Here is a 21,685-nt window from a genome sequence, read left to right on the forward strand (position 1 = left end):
GTATTTTTTTTAGCAAGAGTTGGAGGATAGATTGTACCTGTGAGATGCTTTACAGTTGCCCAACCGCCGGTCACCACTCCTCTCCAATCATTACCGTTCTCCCTTGTCTCTCGCTGTGATTGTACTCACACACGATTCCTCCCAAACCCCTTATATGATGTAGTCACCAAGAGTTTAAGTTGAACAACCAAATTATGTCACCAGCACAAAATGTTAGCGCCTGTTCCCGGGGTATTTAGTGTTTAATTTTTGTACAATTTAATTTAGCTGTTGCTGCTACTGTAACAACACTGGAGAGGAGAATTAAAACAATCCAGTGAAATGATGGTAATAAAGTTGGAATATTATGCTCTGGTTATTTTTAAAAGAGAAGCATTGGCGCTAAAAAGAGGAACATGGAACATCTTGTTACTGCATGCTTTAATAAAGGCTTCACAAATAACTGAGCATCCTAAATGCATTGCAAGCAGAGAAGCAGACCTCCTCTGATAATCCCTTACTTAAAATGACATATAACCCAGAAGGATCCGATCAAACACCAGATAGGTCACAGAAACAAAGGTAAACACCAAATAGTTTAACCTGCAAATCATTCATCATTCAAACATTGTATCACTTGTTTTTTCCCGCTTAGTAGTAAAAAAAATTATGTCCATCCTTCTAGCCACTAGGTGGCTCCAAAGAGCCAACTATGGCTCAATTGTTCAGCCTAATTTAAACGTATGCATTGCGTAGCGAGTGTGTTAAATTCACCCATTTTCAGCCTCGATTGGTTTAGCTGTCGGACAGACAACCTCCGCAAACATCTCCTTCGGTGCCAATGCCCCCTAGCGGCTTGGCGGTGAACAAAAGAGGAACGCGTTCCCTCGACGCAGAACTACGAAAGTCTAGTTTATACTTCTGCATCGCGTCGACGGCGTAGACCCAACGCGTCGTTGTGCATTCAAACAACGTGTTACTCTGCAATTCATCGCCATGCCACTAGGGGCCAGTGGTGAAGAAGGAGACATTTGCGGAGGTAGTCTGTCCGACAACTAAACCAATCGAGTCTGAAAACGGGCGAATCTAAAACATTTGTACATCCACACGATGTACAAATGGAAGCCACATGAACTATATTTGTTTGTTTATGTGCTTGTTTGAAAATAATAGAACAGGATCTTTCCCCCAGAACTTTAGAGGTACTAAGTGCACTTCCACCACAGGAAGCATATAGACTTCATATAACATCCGTTACAGTCTTTGTCTGGCCAGTTTGGCTGCAGATCCAAAAATGTGATTCTGTGTCTATCAAAATTCGTTATGTGCACACACACACACACACACACACACACACACACACACACACACACACACACACACACACACACACACACACATATATATATATATATATATAGCAATATTACCGTATATATATTTATGGTTTTGTACAGAATTGTCAAGACAAACAGTTGTCATGTCAATATGTATCAGTACATCATTTTTAAATATAGTAATTAATGTCTTAAAAGTGTACTTAATGACGTCTGAACTGAATACAAGAAAAAATATAAAATAAATAAATAGATAAAGATGAATAATGAATTATATATATATATATATATATATATAGTGTATCGACGTTTATTATCTCTATTAGAGCGCCCAAAGAAATGCAGGTTTTGAACTTTTGAACTTCCGTATGAGCTTCGTTTTTGAAGACCGGATGTTGCAACGTTTAGTCATGAACACAAATCCGCTGAAAAATGGAACTAAAGCTGCCGCACCTCCGTTGTTGTCGGTCCTTTATAGTGTGACACACAGCGGAAGTAAACAAAGAAGAGCGTCAGTTCCAATCGCAGCTACATCTCCTTTTAAACTCGTCTGTTGCCGAAGCGCATCTTTTTAAGAGTTTAATAAAACAACAACAACAAAATGTGTTCAGCTGAGAGTCTGAGAGAGTTTATCAACGAGCGACTAACGGCTGCTGCGGAAGACATATTTGTAGTTTTTAAAAGAACTATCATCGAGCACGAGGAAGAGATAGATCGTCAGCGCAGACTGCTGGATATCGTTTGGAAACCTCGCATCACCTTACACAGAACAGGTGAGGAACTGCCTAACTTATTTTATAAGACAGCAATTTATGTTAAAGTGTTATAAACGACGCAAATGCCAAGTCACGTCAATGAAAGAAAAACACTTAATATCCAGTCATCACAACCAAAGTCACACACTTTTTCTTTATCTCTGAATTATAGCAGGCCTCATACAATTCAACTAAATCAGCATACTTTTTTCATTTAACTCTTAAATGAGAAATCTGTAAGACATGGACTAAATGAAATGATAAAGTGACTTTACTATATGATCAGACATTAATGAAACATGCTGTGTTGAAGTGCTGAATGGTCTCGTCTTTGTTTGGACCAGAGAAGGTAGACGGTTTTAAGGCACCCCACATGGCTGTTTTGGACGCCCCTCCATTTTCCAGATATGAGACCAGTTATCAAAGAAAACTAACCTGCTATGTGACACAAGTACAAATCACAACTGTGATGAAAAACAAAATTACATTTAGCCCTATTTGCACATCTTTGTTTTCGTCATTTGTTGTTGGATTATTGTCTGCATCAATTGATCTGAAGTTCCTGTCTTTAACAAAGCCTTTGATCTGCTCAGGGACATCTTAGTATAAATGCTTTTGTTTGTCTTCCTCCAGCTCTCCCACAGCAACATGTGTGTAAAGAGGTGGAGGAGGTTCTGGCTGACCAGCAGCTCTGTAACCAGGAGAGGAACTCCAGTCCAGACCAAGAGGAGCCAGAGCCTCCACAGATTAAAGAGGAGCAGGAGGAAGACTGCAGCAGTCAGGAGGGAGAGCAGCTGGTACTGAAGCAGGAGACTGACACATTCATGTTGACTCTTACTCATGAGGAGAGTGACCACAGTGAAGTTCAACTAAAGAGTGACCACCAGCTTCTTTCTCACAACTCTCATGATGATGAGGATCAAGATCCCACAGGAAGAGAGCTCGGAGTCTCAGAATCAACTGGAAAATCAGGCCTAAAGAAAAACAGTGACAAAAGAAGAAGTCAGAAGAGTAAAACATCAGAGAGTGACTGTAGTCCTCACCAGGGTGAAAACTCTTTTAAATGTGACACATGGGGCAAATCTTTTAAGAAAAAGTCAGAATTACAAAATCATCTGAGTGTCCACAGAGGTAAGAAGACTCATATCTGCACGATTTGTGGGAAAATATTCCATTTCAAATCAGAACTGATTATTCATGCAAGAAAACACACAGGTGAGAAGCCTTTCTCCTGCAGCACCTGTGGGAAAGCATTCAGCCGAAAGGCAGTGTTAAAAACTCACAATCGAATTCACACAGATGAAAAGCCTTTTGTTTGCAAAACCTGTGGTAAATCTTTCACGTTTAAAAGTAATTTGACTGATCACATTAGAACACACACAGGTGAGAAGCCTTTCTCCTGCAGCACCTGTGGGAAAACATTCAGCCGAAAGTCAGCGTTAAAAATTCACAATCGAACACACACAGGTGAGAAGCCTTTCTCCTGCAGCACCTGTGGGAAAACATTCAGCCGAAAGTCAGTGTTAAATAATCACATTCAAAATTCACACAGGTGAGAAGCCTTTTGTTTGAAAAATTCGTGGCAAATCTTTCACATATAAATGGAAATTAAATTTCCATATGAAATTACACTTGATAGTTTGTTCACCTGCACAACATGCAACAGATCAAAAAGTTATTTGAATGATCTCATGGGAACACACACACAGGTGAGAAGCCTTTCATCAACGAAGCTAAAGAAAGCCAGGCTCACCTGAAAAAGTCAGACTGACACTAACACCATCTCCCAGTGTTTTCCTTTTACTGCTTAGCTCTGACAGCAGGTTAGCTCCAGCTCTACTCATGGCTTTGTTTTCATTGGCCAGCAAGGCGGCATGTGAGTGAGACAGCTGATGATTGATTAAAGAGTACTGGTTCTGTTCTGTATATTTATTTGCATTTTTTTTGTATTAGCATTTTTGTATTTGTGTTTATTTGTTTAAGTTTGATTGACATATTTAACAAGAGTAAGAATGTTTTTGTAACAGAATAAATGCACAAAATCAGACAAATAAAGGCCTTCAAATAAATACACTGAAAGCAAAAAGGGTTTTCATCACACAAACAATACATTTTTGCAAAGTTAACCTAAAAAAAATTATGCTACTGTTGCGGAAAACTACCGTTAATATTAAAGCGTTAAATAGATTAACACACCTCGTAAGAAGAAGGGCACCACCTGGCTCACCAGGAACAATTTTTATTAATTATGGAAATCAATAAATTGCATTAATTATGAAAATTAATAATTTCATCAATTATGAAGATCAATAAATTCATGGATTTATTATTTTGAATCAATCTCAATCGAAGTAATGAATTCTCAAAACTTTCAACCACTGTGAATTAAACACGAACACACCTTTGAATTTTATACGTGATTATTTTTAATGAACAAGGATGAACAAAGAAATGAACGATCTCAAAGGAGCATCAGATATATATAAAACCAGAGATGACAGATACTATTTCTTTATTCACTTCAGTATGGTGTTGTTTACGTCTGTCTAACCAAAACTATTAACTAGATTCGGATCAGAATTTTATTGAACAAAAACAAAAATAAAAATTATATAAGAAGAGGGTGGAACTATATTACGGTGGATAGAGCCAGGGGAAAAGATTTCAAACGAAGGACACTCTCAACACTTGTTTCTGAGTAACAACCAACTGTTGAATATCTTACTGTATTCGCTGAAAAACGAGTCCGCCCAGTGGTACTGTAATTTGGAGAAGGGATTTCTGAGAAGATCCTGTCCAGTTTTACAGCCCGGAGTCCACCTTAGTGAACAGGTCGGAGTCGATTTAGCGATGAACCCAGAGGTGCCTCAGTGCGTTCCGTCAGCTTTCCCCAGCTCGGATGAATGTCCAAAAACGGTTTGATGATAAACGATCGTCAACTTGCTCACTGGATTGGCCGATCCAGTAGTTTAAGTAACGAGTCGTTTTGAGTCAATTGCTTGGAGATAAAACAAAAATATATTGTCCAAACGGAACTTTCAGTTCGAAGCTGCGCCGAGCCTCAATAGGATGTCCCTTAAACGTGTAAATATTGAAGCAAACAAGAAGTACTGAGTCCAAAAATCATATATCTCGAACAAAAGTCAGAGTGTAGAACAAAAGAAAAACTTACGAATTCCACAAAAATTAAAAGCGAAATTATGGGACCAGCCGAAGATATGACGGCTGCACGGCCTTTTTAATAGAGTGTTGAGGATACCACGCCCCTTCAGGATGATGCGTCTCTGGGCGGGCTGAAACATGACTCTAAAGTTCTGAAACTAAACTAACGTAAACCAAAACACCATACCAGAGTTCTTAATTCTACGTAAACAATGAAACAACATGTACAGACATGAAACTGAAACGAAACATAACATCAGACCATGAATGCAAAAATTTTCAAGCGTAGAATTGGTGTCTTGCCTGTTGAATAAAACATTGATTTAAAAGAACCACTAGATGGCACTGGTGCTCCATGACAATCTTTGAACAGAGGCAGTGACTTCAAACGATAACCCAATTGTTTAATAGCTTCGTGATAGAGTGTCCGATCTGAGTCTAGTTTGAAAGACAGCATTAGTTGAAATGTCCTTAGAAAGATTGTTCATCTGAAAATGAGAAATACATATTGGTTAATATACATCTGAAAATGAGAGCATATGATCTCCCCTCATTTTAATGGGGTTCAGTCCAGGTTCAGACATTCCTTAGGGAGAGATTAAGTTGTCTTGCAAATCAGAGGTTCGTGGCAGAAGTGTTTTCCAAGTGTCAATACGATTTATTAACGAAGGAAAAAAATGTGGTTCCATATGTTTTCTGCGTAATGAAGCCCTTTGAAAATGTTTACATGGGGTGCGATAGCCTTTATGACTTCAGGTTTGAAGGGTTCAAACTGAGGGTCTTGTCGAAAGCAGAGAGGGAGGAGGATCATAAAGTTGAGTTGTGTGAAGACATCTGGTGGAGGGTGAAGATGAGGGCCTCTGGCCTCTCCAGAGGAACGTCAGACTCCTCTTGGATCTGATCAATCTGAATCTTGACCAATATTCGTAACACTACAAAAGATCCTCAATTAAGAGCTGTTTGGGAGTTGAAAGAGCCGACTCTTCTTTGGGAGCAGGGTCAAAAGAGCCGGTTCTCTGAAAAGAGCCAAACTTATTATCAGTCCTGGTAGAGGCATTAGATGTGTGACTTTTGCAAAACTAAGGTTTTTACTCATGATTGATTTTGAACAAAGCTGAGACTTGAGTTTCATTTTTGTATTATTATTATAACATGAAGTGAGTGACGTGAGTGTGGAAACTAACCAGACGGAACAGTCCGTTAGGAGTCTTTGACACCCAGCTAAACTAAGTTCGACAGTTAGCCTGGTTCGGAGCAGACCAGCGTAAGTTAAGGTGCCATGATAACTCAGCGAGGACTCACATAAATTACGTTATCATTGCCTTCTAAACCACCAGGTGTCCTCAGAAAAAAAACTAAAAGAAGACAAGGACACAGGTGTTGGAAACACTGCTGCAATCCCGGCTGAGATTGGCAAAAGTTTAACTCGGCGGAAATCAAAGAAAGGAGAGGTGAAACAGCTCAAAGAGAAGAGCATACATCTTTAATAGAAAGTAAAAGAGCTGCAGACCTGGAACGGTAGAAGAGAAGATGGAACTTAAGACTGAACGGCTTCAGGGAAGAAAAAGAAGAAAACACTCGTCAGGCTGTTGCAGATATCATCGTAAGAATTGCTCCACACTGGAAGGATGGGATGAATCTTATCCTTGACTTCGTCCACTGTCTTGGCCCAAAAAATACAGAATGATCCCGTCAAATCATCGTGCAGTTCACAGGAAGGTTTTTCATGGATGAACCACCAAAGACCGTCTGTAAAGATTTCCTCATCTGCTTTGTTGAAGATCTCATCAAAGACAGAGACAAGAAAAACTGTTTGGCCAAAGGTTAAAAAAAACCTCAAGGTTGTCTTCCGAGGCTCATTTATAAATGGTCAGTCTTTCCATGAACCTGGGTATATCCTAACAAGTGAGTTTTTGAACAAGAAAGTTGATATGTTCAGGATTCTGCTACTATAAAACCTCAGTATCTGTCAGTTGCTGTATCTACTTGTTTTCATAACAGTTCGGATTATTCTATTTAGTGTTCTTGTCTGTAACTATTTTTTTTCTATGCTTCAGCTTTAAAATATCTTCCTAATTTCTGCTGATGCAAGGCGTCTAAGAGACATAACTAAAAGGGGTTTTTTTTGTTCTGCAAAGGGAAGAATGCTTGTATTATATTGCTGCAAGAAACTCGCTCCAAGGAAGAAGACAATGTATTTTGGTCTAAGCAGTGGTGAGAGAAAGCCTTTTTCAGTCATGGCTCTTTCAGGTCAGCAGGGGTCGCCATCCTCCTGAAGAATTTCCAAGGACAAGTTATATCCCACATGACAGATGAGTATGGTCACTGGCTCACTCTCATCCTAACCCTTGATAAGGTGAAATGTATCCCAATTACTATATCTGGCTACAACACCTGCAGAGAAAATAAAAAGTTACTTGAACAAATTGCCTTACATTTAGATTATCTCAAATTAAAGCCAAACAAAGACTTCATACACTGACCTACATTTTCAGTACTAGTCTTCAAACAGGAATCTCAAATCTTGTTTCAGAAACGCAATCTTTAAAAAAAAAAAGACAGATCAATCCACAATAATACACGGCTGCTGTTAGACATTACTGAATATTGAAACCTAATAGAAGATTATGGATTTCTTTTGTTCATAGGTTGCTACAAGGCCTTTGAGTATCCTTTTGTCTTGTCTGTACTTGAACACTTTGAATCCAAATTTAGAAATCTTAGGGGTTTGTATCAGGTTATCAGCAGCTGTCGTATTGCCTAACGGCACTACTCCTAGCTTTAAGTGGTTGCCCAATTTCACCATGTGTATTTATATTAACACCTGAAATGTTTGCAATTCACCTCAAAAATTGTAGTGACATTAAAAAATTAAACGTGTTTAACCAGTTTACATTAATTAAATAAAGGGGTTAAAGAAAAATACAATAGACTTAAATAATACAAGGCATAAACACTATAATGCAAGGCATAAACAATATGTATTACATTTCATACTGCGATATTTATATTTCTATATTTTACATACTGCTAGAATTACACCTCTTACAGTGAAAATAGTTCTACTTTTGTTTATACCCTGCCATGGTTCACGTCTCATACAATGCACTATTTATATTTGACACCCTGCTATAGACCTGATATCTCGTACTGTGCAACAAGAAATCTGATGTCTGTTTATCTATTTAAATTTAGTATGCTGCAAACTGTAATGAGTCCTACCACACATATCCCACCTTCCCTTAACGAGGGTCACTCTTTTTTCTTTTTGACCCATACGCTTCTTCTTGTTGTTGTTTTTTTGTTCTTAGCTGTGTGCACTTTAAGGTGAAGCCAAGTCATCTCGTCATTTGTATAATGACAATAAAGGCATTCTATTCTATTCTGTACACTTTCGCTCGTGGAAAGACAGATCAGGAATTATAACACACACAGGACAGGAAGTCAGTCGTTCATGCTGCCAGGTGACAGTCTACTCCAGCTCTTTCAAGCTTCTCCCTGAGCAGTGTGGGCTGAATGGTGTTGAATGCACTGGAGAAGTCAAAGAACATGACCCTCACAGTGCTGCCGGCGTTCTCTAGGTGAGTCCAGGATCTGTGCAGCAGGTAGATGACGACGTCATCCACCCCGATGTCCGGTTGGTAGGCGAACTGCAGGGGATCCAGGTTTGAAGTCACCAGGAGGCGGAGGTTGTTGAGGATGATCCTCTCCATGGTCTTCATCAGGTGAGAGGTGAGGACCACAGGTCTGAAGTGGTGGTCTTCCACAGATTAGGGACCCTCTCCAGACTCAGGCTCAGGTTGAAGATGTGCAGAAAGACCTCATAGAGCTGGTCTGCACAGTCCTTCAGGAGTCTGGAGCTGATGCCATCAGGACCTGTGGCCTTCCTCGCCTTGATTTTTCTCAGCTGACTTCTCACCTGAAATGGAGAGGCCGTTGGTGGGGGAGGAGGGTTGTTGATGGGGGAGAGAGGGTGCTCAGGGTTGTTGATGGGGGTGACAGGGTGCTCAGGGTTGTTGATGGGGTGACAGGGTGCTCAGGAGGAGAGATTGGGAAGCGGGCTGGTCGGAGCTCTGTTGGTTGGGGGCAGGGGTGGGAGCAAAATCGAATCTATTGAAAAACTAATTTAGTTCATTTGCCCACTCCCTGTCTCCTTCTTCAGGGCCCCTCCTGTGACCTCTGCTGTGACCAGAGATGTTGTTCAGGCCTTTCCACACTTCCCTCGCATTGGTCTGTTGCAACTTCTCCTCCATCTTTGACCTGTAGCTGGCTTTCCCCTCCTTGATTTTTTTCTTCAGCTCCTTCTGCACCCATCTCAGCTCCTCTCTGTCTCCAGACCTAAAAGCCTTCTTCTCGTGCAGCAGGGTTTTCAGCTCAGGAGTCACCCAGGGTTTGTTGTTAGAGAAACACTGTACTTTTTTGGTGGGTAACCCGAAGTTTATGTAGTCTGTGATGCAGTGGGTTAGGGTGTCGATGTCCTGTTCATGTGGGCTGCACAGCACATCCCAGTCGGTAGTTTCAAAACAGTCCTGCAGCGCCTCAGTGCCCTCCTTAGACCACTTCTTTACATACCTAGTTGTGGGGGGTTGTTTTTTCATGTAAATGGACTGCAGTCTCACCAGGTTGTGGTCAGAGCGCCCCAGTGGGGGGAGGGGGGATGATCTGTATGCATCCTTGGTGTTTGCATACAGTAAGTCCAAAATGTATATATCAAAGTCTGTCATTTTTTTAAAGACAACAACATTAAAATATGTCATTTTTAACTTCCTTAGAGTATCTAAACAAAAAAAAACTAGTTATTTTACTTTTTACTCCACCCTCTGCTGTCACCAGCCCCTAACAGGAAACTAGTGCAGCCAGGATATCAGGGTGAAGGTTAAGACTAAACAATAACACACTATATATATACACATACATACAAAATAAGACAGTTAAACACTCCCCAAGTGGGTTGGAAAAAAAACAAAACCATGCAGAAACTTGCCATTCACACTGCTAGGAAGTACAAAAAGTACTCACTACTAAAAGTTTAAGAATAACGACATGACTTTGTATAATTTGTTAAGGGACTCCCTAATTGCAGACATCACTTTAACAGATAAGTATTGTTTACATTCAAATTAAAATGAATACTTCCAAATTAAACTTTTTATGTACGATTTCAGAAGCTGGGACAACGTTCAATATCTTGAATTGCATCTTTTTTATTTTAGGAACTACTGGTCATTTAACATACTTGCAATATTTATTAATTATCATTGTTTGATTTCTTAGACTTATTTTAGCAGGTGAGTTAAAATCAGAAAATAAAATGCATTTCAAAGCCTTTCCAGAAAACGTGTTATTACATTCCCTTTCTCTGATGAGCATTTCACCAATTTACTGAATTGAAACACTTGAATTAACATTTTGCATCATGAGTTTTAAAAGGTGGGATGGTATTGCAAATGCGAAAATTCTCTTTGGGAGCTATTACTGTTACATTTTTCAGTAAATGAGCTTGAACTGTAAAATTTAGCCTCATTCATCCATTAAATGAAGAAATACAATATTTTTCTCAAACCAGTCTTTTTTGAACAAAGTCTTTCAATTGATTGTAATGATTATATTATTCCACAAGGTGGAGCCATGTGGTGTGATTTTGTAAGTAAATATCATTTTCCAGTAATGCGAGAGCTTGATAGGAAGTTTGGAAACCTCAGTCACAGATAGGTGGGTCTTTTATAATTATATATAATAGTCAAGAGATGTTTTAATGGTATGTAATTTTTCTTCTATGTTATTTATTTCGCTATTTTTTACATTTTTAGATAATGTTATGCCAAGGTGTTTCATTTCAGATTTTTTACCGGGATGTTTTTAATAACAGCTTCCATGCGTGAATAAAGAGGAAACAGTTTGCACCTTTTTAATATAGGGATACATTTGAGGATTTATCTTTCAACAGAGGTATGATAACGTGTGCATATATATTTTGGTGACATAGGGAATCCTTGTATAGTTCCTCTTAAAATGTTTAATTGTGGGGTAATTCCTGGGTTAAGGTCAACAGCTGGTCATTGTTAGGTTGAGGTCGCAAAGTTATTAAACCCGTCTTTATGGTGGGGATTAAAAAACATTTTTTAATACATTATATTAAAGCTCTGTATAATAACTTCCTGATGTCTTGCCAAAAAAATATTTAAGAAATTCAGTTGTCAGCCCGTCTATTCCTGGCAATGTTCCATTTTAAGCCAAAAGTCCATTCTTGAACATTGTCCATTTCCAGAAGAGTAAACTGACTGTTGGCAGCAGTCCAGGTTTGATATTCTTCAATAGGTCGATGACATTTGTTCATGTACACAGGCTTCGTATAGTGTCATGATTCACAGATTAAGGGTCCCGTCTGTCGAACCACTTGTAAGGGGCTATGTTAAAAGTCTCCTCCGATAACGACCCTGTCTGAAGAAAAGGTTATTTTCCATGCAATCACAAGTTTACCAAACTCACCATCTTTGTTGACGATGTTGCTACTGAATTAATATACAGACTAGGATATAACAGTGATCGTTCAACTCCACCACCATCATTAACCAGTGACACGTAACCTGTAAGCATGGATTAAAAGGAAAACTGGTGTTGAGAAAACATGAACCTCGTACACACTTAGCAATGCATAAAAAAGCCATTAAAACACAACTTATGACATATGGTCTAATCAAGATATTGCCCAAAAAGTCAGTAAAAAGATCTGTTTCACTGGCAATGGGAGGGCAACTATTTGATGGCAGAATAAATATCCCTGCAAATATTATTTATCACAGATTGGAATGTAACTTTGAGCTACATCATTACTGGTCACCGTTGTGTCACGTTTAGTAGCCTTACCGGGAGCAGAAAGTCAACACAAGTTATGTCTCTGGTTTGCAAACATATACAGTAGAGAAATATACATCTATCTTAAGTTGTCTCCAAAAAGTTTGTAACCTCAAACCAATCTACAACTAGCATGTTTACATGTAACCAATTAGCTACGGCTACAGATATCGTGGTAACAGTTGAAGACACATACTAAACAACAGACTGCAGATGTTTAGATTTGATCAAACTCTGGTAATGTTACTGTACCTTTTCAGTCCACATGGTTGTTCAACTTCTCACAGAATATTTGCTTCCTCGCTGTGTTTGTCAACAAATGCGCGCTGTCTCAGAGGGGAGACGCAACCGTGTTACGACAATGCAGTTCCAGTTAGACACCAGAGCGCGCTAAAAGTGAGAAGTTACATATTACCGTAAATTCCGGACTATAAGCTGCTACTTTTTTCTCACACTTTGAGCACTGCGGCTTCTACTCCGGTGCGGCTAATGCATGTTTATTTTTTTTAGTGCCGCCAAAAACATGTTGCCTAGCAACAGTAGACCAATAAAATTGATGAGTAGTGACAGAAGTCCAGTGAAGTTGTGCGATAACTCAAGCGCACTTTATTACAGTTTTTTTCGGTAAATCAGTCATTTGTATTCACCATCATCGACATGGAAAATACTCGAAGAAAATCATATGATGTGGCATTTAAGTTAAGGACTATCAATCTGGCGGTTGAAGAAGCAAATCGAGCTGCTGCACGTCATCTTGGCATAAATGAATCGATGGTGAGAAGGTGCAAAAAAACCTAAAAAGCTTTCAGAGGTAATCAAAGCAGATGGCCCGAACTTGAAAACTTTCTGGAAGACTGGGTTAACACACAGAGAGAAGGCGGGCGCGGTGTTTCCACGGTGCAGATCAGACTGAAGGCTAAAGCAATCGCCACCGCGATGAAAATCGACGACTTTAGAGGTGGGCCATCGTGGCGTTTCAGATTTATGAAACGAAAAGACCCGTCCGTCAGGGCAAGGACGACTGTGTGTCAGCAGCTCCTTCCCGACTACGAGGAAAAACTTGCAAACTTCCATACATTCACTCAGACAAAAATAGCGGAGAATTCCATCAGGCCCGGATGACATCATCAATATGGATGAAGTGTCGCTGACGTTTGACCTGCCTCTCACTCGGACTGTCAATAAAAAAGGTGACTCGTCCATAACTCTGAAAACAAGTAACCACGACAGAATGCATTTTACTTGCGTTCTGAGCTGCACAGCATCACAATCTGTCAGCATGCAGTAGAAAGTGCATACTATCTGTGCTGTATACTGTTGGTACCTACTATTCAGTAGACATGGAGCCGGTCTGGCTTTGTCACTCTGTGTGCTACAAGCTCTCTGCGTTGTGTGATGAATGAGAGGAATACTGAGGACTTTCTTGCCAACTGGAGCAGATTTATTTTCACTCCTGTTCAAAATAAAATACATTCAGTACAACATCATAGACAGGGCTTCTACATGAGGTCTCAGACTGTTTGCTGTGACATTCATTTCTAAATAACAAAAATAATACATTTCAGCTTGATGTGATCATATAGTCATTGCAAATATCAACATTTTTAAAAAGACTAATCTCACTGTTTTGTCATGACCAACAATGAATTTAGACAGTTTAAGCTAATATTCAAATGCTTTGTTATCTTAAAATAACAAACTCCTTAATAAATCAATATATACTATCAACAAATATAGGGCTCAAATACCTGTTCAAAATAAAATACATTCAGTACAGCAACTTCATAGACAGGGCTTCAACCTGCCTTTAACGGGGAAAAGAAAATACAACGGACCGCATGAGAAACTTGGATGCTCTAGCTTAAAGTTCGCCTAATTAGCATTTACAAACAAAGCGCTGTACGTCAAATAAAACTTTTAAAATGCTTTAACCGAACAGTCAACATGTTACTAAAAGATCTAGGAGCCTCACAGAGTATAGTTAAACCACAATTTAACATTTTTTTACCATGTTTTAACTCTGTAAGAACTGAAGCTCAGTCGAACACTCACCTCTCCTCAGCGGGGTCTCAGAACGTCTGGCAACGGCGCGAAACAACAGGAAGTGACATCGGCTTAACAGACCACCAAAATAAAACCACCCCTCAAGTAAAATACAAACACGAGGTATAGGTTAGACATGTTCATACCTAAAATGTGAATATGAATAAAAGGATGGATTTTTGGCGAATTTTAAATCATTTCTACAAAGCAGTTCAACACACCTGTTAGAGACACACACACAGATGTGCGATATGAATGATGGACATATCTGCTCGTTCTCACAAAACTTTATTGACAGGTTACAACTCTCCCAATAATACCACTGGTATTCCTGGAGCAGTGAGTACAGGACAGTGAACTGTAAACACCACGAGTAGGCCTGATAACTTTCTCTAAAGTCTCTACCTCCCACAGTATATTTAAAGACTGTAGCCACCACACACACACACGTCTGCATCCTGGGAGCGAATGAAGATAAAATGGTGCCTGGCCATTTAGAAATTATTAAGTGAGAAATAGAAATTTAAAATCTATTCTAGATTATAGGGAGCAAGTGCAGTGAACACAATACGGGATTAGTGTGATCCCTTCTCCTACTTTTAGACATTACATGAGCAGCAACATTTTGGACCAGTAGAAGTCTTCAGAGACCTTCCGGAGCACCCCGGTAAAAGGGAGTTAAAATAATCCGAGCTGGAGTAACAAACATTCAGACTAGTTTTGTCACAGGATATACCTGATCTTAGAGATATTATGAAGGTGAAAATAGGCTGTGCTTGAAATGTGTTTTATCTGACAAATGAAGGACAAACACAAGGTTACTGTGCAAAAGTTTTAGGCAGGTGTATAAAAATGCGTCCACAAATAGAAGTGAAAGTCCTTTATTTGGATTCTTTTACAAAATGCAGTGACTGAACAGAAGAAATATCTAAATCAAATCAAAATTTTGTTGAGACAACCCTTTGCCTTCAAAACAGCATCAATCAAAGGTACACTTAAAAACAGTTTTTGATAGAACTCAGCAGGGATCACTGTCACAAATTTGATTTGTTTTTGCGTGTGGTACATTTTGTAAACCTTTTCTGCTGCTAGTTCGAATGCACACCTGGGCATAGGTGGCAATTATAGCAGCGTGACACACTGTACCCCGCTAATAACAAACGTAATACTGTAAACAAAGACAAACATCCACTAATTCATCTACTTTGTCAGATGATTTTTTTCCCTATATACATTTAGCTGCGGTGGTGCAACGCTCCTGAAATATCATATATGATAGTACATTTTCAAGAGAGAGGAACGGGGGAAAGCAAAGGAGAGGAGAAATAACTTTATAGTATTTTGCGCTATGGACGCTTGACATCAGAACAATCAACACATCTCTAAGTGAGAAACTGCATTGGCATCAATCAAACCCCCTTGAAAACGAGATGGATCATCTTAAGGGGCTATCCATCAAATAAACATAATTTGGAATAAAACAAAATCACACAAACATCTTTTCATTTTAGATCAACAAATGTGATCATAATTACGAGATCCTGAACTCTTAATAACAAACATCAGCTGATGTTTAGAACAAGGGACTGTGCTGTATTGCGTGTTAAGGGTGGATAGGTGTGAGGTACAAGTTGCAGTGTAGGCACAAGCCGTGAACGAACACACTACGTCATGCACTAATGGTCACCACGAGCCCTGAGAGATCCGCTGCTTGTTTGGCCAGATCGGCTTTTAATCTGTTTGAATTTTGACGTGTTAATGCAAAGAACCTTTTGCTGTAAGTGATGTCCAACAGATACTGCAGGTGTACATCTTTTTACCTGTATGAGAATGATTGCGGTTACATAGATGTTACACCTTTCACACAGGTGCCGCAGACGCCTCTAACCTGTGTGTGTTTTCAAGTGTTTAGTCAAAAAACTTTTTAATGTAAAAGATTTGTTGCATGTTGTGCAGGTAAAAGGCTTTTCACCTGTATGAATTCCAATTATGTGTACTTTCAGGTCTGAGCTCTTAGAGAAGCTTTTCCCACAGGTGCTGCAGGAGAAAGGCTTCTCACCTGTGTGAGTTCGAATGTGAGTTTTTAACGCTGACTTTTGGCGGAATGCTTTGCCACAGATGCTGCAGGAGAAAGGCTTCTCACCTGTGTGTATTCTCATGTGAGTTTTTAACGCTGACGTTTGGCGGAATGCTTTGCCACAGATGCTGCAGGAGAAAGGCTTCTCACCTGTGTGTATTCTCATGTGTTCTGTCAAATGACCATGTGTTGTGAAAGATTTGCCACAGGTCTTGCAAACAAAAGGCCTCTCACCTGTGTGTGTTCTTGTATGACGTTTCAGTTGTGCCTTTAAACTGAATATTTTGCCACAAATCATGCAGGTATGAGTCTTCTTACCTCTGTGGACACTCAGATGATTTTGTAATTCTGACTTTTTCTTAAAAGATTTGCCCCATGTGTCACATTTAAAAGAGTTTTCAGCCTGGTGAGGACTACAGTCACTCTCTGATGTTTTACTGTTCTGACTTCTTCTTTTGTCACTGTTTTTCTTTGGGTCTGATTTTCCAGTTGATTCTGAGACTCCGAGCTCTCTTCCTGTGGGATCTTGATCCTCATCATCATGAGAGTTGTGAGAAAGAAGCTGGTGTTCACTCTTTAGTTGATCTTCACTGTGGTCACTCTCCTCATGAGTAAGAGTCAACATGAATGTGTCAGTCTCCTGCTTCAGTACCAGCTGCTCTCCCTCCTGACTGCTGCAGTCTTCCTCCTGCTCCTCTTTAATCTGTGGAGGCTCTGGCTCCTCTTGGTCTGGACTGGAGTTCCTCTCCTGGTTACAGAGCTGCTGGTCAGCCAGAACCTCCTCCTCCTCTTTACACACATGTTGCTGTGGGAGAGCTGGAGGAAGACAAACAAAAGCATTTATACTAAGATGTCCCTGAGCAGATCAAAGGCTTTGTTAAAGACAGGAACTTCAGATCAATTGATGCAGACAATAATCCAACAACAAATGACAAAACAAAGATGTGCAAATAGGGCTAAAAGTAATTTTGCTTTTCCATCACAGTTGTGATTTGTGCTCGTTACACATAGCATTTTGGTTTACGTGACTGGTTTTATGTCTGGGAACTGGGGGGGGGGGGTCCAAAACAGACCCGTGGGGGTGCCTTAAAACCGCATACCTTCTCTGGTCCTCCCTACAGAACCCTCGTCCAATTCTTACCAATCAGAAAGGCCTGTTGTTTGTGTTTAAACAATTTAAAATGTTTAAACACACACATAAAATGTTCTTTAAATTTAGGACTTGTGGTTCCCTTAGCTGATAATGTCAATAGTACGTTGACGTGACGGGCTCACTAACTTTCACAACAGTGAATTATAACGTTATAAAATAATTATTGATTCTGATATTTGCACATCAAGACAATGTATTGCAGATTAACCCTTTACTCTGCACAACTGTATAAAAAAACAGATTAAGAAACTTTAAAGCGTCTGTCAGCCTGCCTGGTCTTGAAGATATTTACAGTGACAGACTCACTCTTTTTATTCCTCTTCCTTCAGGCAGACAGTATTGCTCTTCATCCCGTCATGCAAATAGTTTAACCCCATACACTATGTGCAGCCTGAGCAAGCACATACAGTCCCTACATCTGTTTCAATAGTCTACAGTCTGTTTACATCATGTACGTCTGCTTTCATCTGTTTGCATGCATGTCCTTTTACATCTTACTCCGTCGCTGTCCTCTGAATCTAACTCTGTGACTTGTGTTTTTGAACTTGTACTAACATATAGACACTTTACTCTCTGCTGTTCCTTATATCTAACTTTGTTTGTATTCTAACTTTGTATCAACACTCTTGACACTTATTCTTCTTTGACACTTTGTTCTTTGTTAATTGGTTAAATGTTTTAGCATAGTTGCACTGTCGTTCATTTGCTGCTCTGTGTGCCTTTGAGTTGCCCCCCCGGGGACAAATAACAAACAACAGCAGATGGCACTTTTACTATGGTGATGAGAAAAGCTCATAGGTATCATTGTGTTAAATGGGATTCGAACCGATTACCTTTGGATCCCCAAAGTTCTTCCCTATTACATCAAAAAAAGCAAACATTTTGATAACTCCATTTTAATTTAAAAACAAAAAAGTACCAACTTTGAAAGGTTTCAAAAACTTTCCAACACCACCCCACCCCCCCTTTTGCTTTTATCATTTCATTCAGTACAAGTCTTACAGACTCCTCCTTTAAGACTTAAATAACAACAGTATGATTATTTAGTTCCTCACCTGTTCTGTGTAAGATGATGTGAGGTTTCCAAACGATATCCAGCAGTCTGCGCTGTCGATCTATCTCTTCCTCGTGCTCGATGATAGTTCTTTTAAAAACTACAAATATGTCTTCCGCAGCAGCCGTTAGTCGCTCGGTGATAAACTCTCTCAGACTCTCAGCTGAACTCATTTTATAATCGTTATTTTATTAAACTTTAAATAACTTTTGTTCTGATATCAGTCTGAAAGGAGATGTGGCTGCGATCGGAACTGGCGCTCTTGTTTATTTACTTCCGCTGTGTGTCACACTATAAAATACCGGTAACAACGGAGGTGCGGAAGCTTTATTGTTCCGTTTTTAACAGATTTTTTTTTCTTAACATTTTTACGTTGAAAAGAAAAACAGCATCTACTTGCTATTCAGAATACAAAGAAGTACATAAGTATTCACTACTAAAACTTTAAGAATAACAACATGACTTTGTATAATTTGTTAAGGGACTCACTATTTGCAGACCTCACTTTAAAAGCATAATAAGTATTGTTCACGTTCATAAAATAAAATAAGTTATGGAGGGTTTGCTTTTATTTGCATTTATGTTTGTGATATTTACCCAGTAAGAGAATTATGTTGACCATGTTGGACACCTTTTAGGAAGATCATCCATACATATCAAAATCTGAAAAGGTTCAAAGGACAGGTTCTCAGATCTGATATTTAACCAGCTGTAAAGATCCCGCCAAAACTGGAATGTGATTGAACAAGAAAAGAAGAGTTCCTCAGTAGTTTCAGGCTCTTCTCAGCAAAACCCATCTTGATCTACTTCCAAATTAAACCTTTTATGTAAGATTTCAACAGCTCGGTAAACGTTCAATATTTTAAGTTGCATCTCTTTAAGTTTAGGAACTTCTGGCCATTTAAGATACTCGCAATATTTATTAATTATCATTGTTTGATTTAATCTTATCTTCGCAGGTGAGTTAAAATAAGAAAATAAAATGTATTTCAAAGCCTTTCCAGTAAACTTATTATTAATTTTCTTTCTCTAATGTGCATTTCATCAATTTTCAGATCTGGAAGTTGAACTGAAACATTTAAATAAGTTAATATATTTTGTATCATAAGTTTTGAAGGAGGTGGGACGGCTTTGCAAATGCGAGAAAATTCTCTTTAGGGGCAATTAATGTTATATTTTTCAGTAAATTTGTTGAACTGTAAAATTTGGCCACATTCATCCATTAAATCAACAATAAATACAATCTTTTTCTCGTGCTGTTTTTTGGACATAATCTTTCTATTGATTGTCCTGGTTCTATTATTCCACAAGGTGGAGCCATGTGGTCTGAAATTGAGGTTAAATGTAATTTTACAGTGATGCAAAATTTGTTCATGAAAGTTTGAGAGCTTGATAGGAAGTTTTAAAACCTCAAAGTCACAGCTCATCAAAAATTCCAGTCTTCCAAGTGTCTGGAATAAGCACCTTGGTATATGGAACCGTAAGCAATCAGGCTGTTCCAAATAGTTTTTTTAATCCAGTTCAATTTGAGTACTCCATTCAATTCAAATTCAATGGCCTTTAGACCACCATGAAGATAGTCTTTGATAACATGGGACTATTTTAGATAGTGGGTTTTTTTCCCCTTATGACGGTAAAGATTACGGCATTCATTTTTCTCATCATTAGAGGACAAACATAGAGCGACTGACAAAGGATAAAGGAGTTTTGATATGCCTTCTACCTTAGTTTAGAGAATTCTACCCAGGATAGATAGGTCTCTAATAAGCCAATAGTTAATAGACTATTTCATGGTATGTATTTTTCCACCTAAGTTATTTATTTTTTCTTTTGTTCAAATCATTAGATAATGTTATGTGCATGAATAAAGAGGAAACAGAATACACTTTCTTTGATTTAGTGATATATTTAAAGATTTAGCTTTCAATAGGATAATTGTGTCATCTGCAAATAGATTGTTTCTGAGTTTACTCAGATATGTTAATTCCTTTAGGTGTGTGTTGTTTTCAAATTTTCCTTCCACGGTATCAAACACTTTGAAAAAATCAATAAATAAAATGATACTGTCTGATTCAATGAGTGAATCTTAATCAATCATGCCTATAATTAGTCACATATGGTTGTGGATATGTCTTCCTTTTATAAAGGCTGATTGGTATTCTCATGGACATGTCTAAGACACTTTGCGTAAACTAGAGCCAGACGTTTATAGTCATTACAAAGCAAAGTTATTGGTCTCCAGTTGTCTAGCAACAGCTGGTCTTTGTTAGGTTGAGGTTGCAAAGTTGTTAGACCTGTCTTCGTGGTGGGGGATTAAAAACCATTTTTGAATACATTCCAGAAAAGCTCTGTATAATAACTCCCTGATGCCATCCCAAAAATATTTTAGAAATTCAGTCATCAGCCCGTCTATTCCTGGCGATTTTTCATAATATTGCCCAAAAAGTCAGTAATAAGATTTGTTTCACCAGTAATAGGAGGGCAACTATTTGATGGCAGAATTAATATCCCTGCAGATATTATTTATCACAGATTGGTATGTAACTTTGAGCTGCATCATTACCGGTCACCGTTGTGTCACGTTTAGCAGCTTTACTGGGAGAAGAAAGTCAACACAAGTTATGTCTCTGGTTTGCAAACAAATAGATAAATATACATCTATCTTAAGTTGTCTCCAAAAAGTTTGCAACCTCATACCAATCTACAACTAGCATGTTTACATGTAGTAATTTCATTTATTTTTATGAATGAATTAACAAATTTTAAAAAATCAATTATAAAGATTAGAACTAAACAAGCTGCTGATATAACTCAAAGTTTAAAGCCTTTGCTTCCAGTTGAGACCTCAGATTTTTATGTCGTATGTTTTACTGTTCTGTTTGTTTGTGTTTTTCTTTCTGTTTATTCGGTCATGTTAAGTCAAGCTCAGTCTGTAACATACGATGTAAATTGTGATTGTTGTAATAGTCAGATTTTGATTATAAATAAAGTTTTGAAGAAAATAAATAAAATGTAGTCATTTAGTCACAGATACAGATATCATGGTAACAGTTGAATACACATACACATAATAAACAACGGACTGCAGGGGGGGCTGAGCACACAGTCTTGGGGGGCCCCAGTGCTCAGGATGGTGGTTTTTGATGCATTGCCGCCAACCCGCACAGTCTGAGGCCTCTCGCTGAGGAAGTCCAGCAGCCAGTTGCACAGGGAAGTGCTTAGCCCCAGCTGGTCCAGTTTGCCGATCAGCTGCTGAGGGATGATGGTGCT

At 38.8% G+C, this 21,685-nt stretch overlaps 2 protein-coding genes across 4 annotated transcripts in view; one reads left to right on the forward strand and one right to left on the reverse strand.

The window, feature by feature from the left end:
* The first annotated feature begins 1,632 nt into the window (after positions 1 to 1,632).
* Positions 1,633 to 21,685, forward strand: part of LOC306825260 (uncharacterized protein) — a 154,448-nt gene continuing 134,395 nt past the window's right edge. For 2 of the 3 annotated variants that reach the window (XR_013779235.1, XM_079345883.1), the window contains exons 1-2: positions 1,633 to 2,089; positions 2,705 to 3,538. Coding sequence is in view for 2 of the 3 variants with exons in the window: in XM_079345883.1 (XP_079202009.1) it covers positions 1,918 to 2,089; positions 2,705 to 3,538 (1,006 nt within the window). In the remaining variant the exon portion in view is untranslated. Of the gene's footprint in view, positions 2,090 to 2,704; positions 4,145 to 21,685 lie in introns of those variants that run through there. The other variant, XM_079345884.1, reaches the window with a different exon arrangement.
* Positions 8,955 to 18,633, reverse strand: LOC306825790 (uncharacterized protein; the record flags this gene model as incomplete). The annotated part of the gene is made up of 6 exons (XM_079346746.1): positions 18,417 to 18,633; positions 16,443 to 17,024; positions 16,077 to 16,358; positions 15,942 to 15,951; positions 9,373 to 9,805; positions 8,955 to 9,152 (listed from the first exon to the last, which is right to left on the reverse strand). Exons 1-6 carry the CDS (start codon positions 18,586 to 18,588, stop codon positions 8,955 to 8,957), a joined length of 1,677 nt encoding a protein of 558 aa, XP_079202872.1. The 5' UTR covers positions 18,589 to 18,633.

Source organism: Symphodus melops (genome assembly GCF_947650265.1).
Source record: "Symphodus melops genome assembly, chromosome: 6".
NCBI classification, from domain to species: Eukaryota; Metazoa; Chordata; class Actinopteri; order Labriformes; family Labridae; genus Symphodus; species Symphodus melops.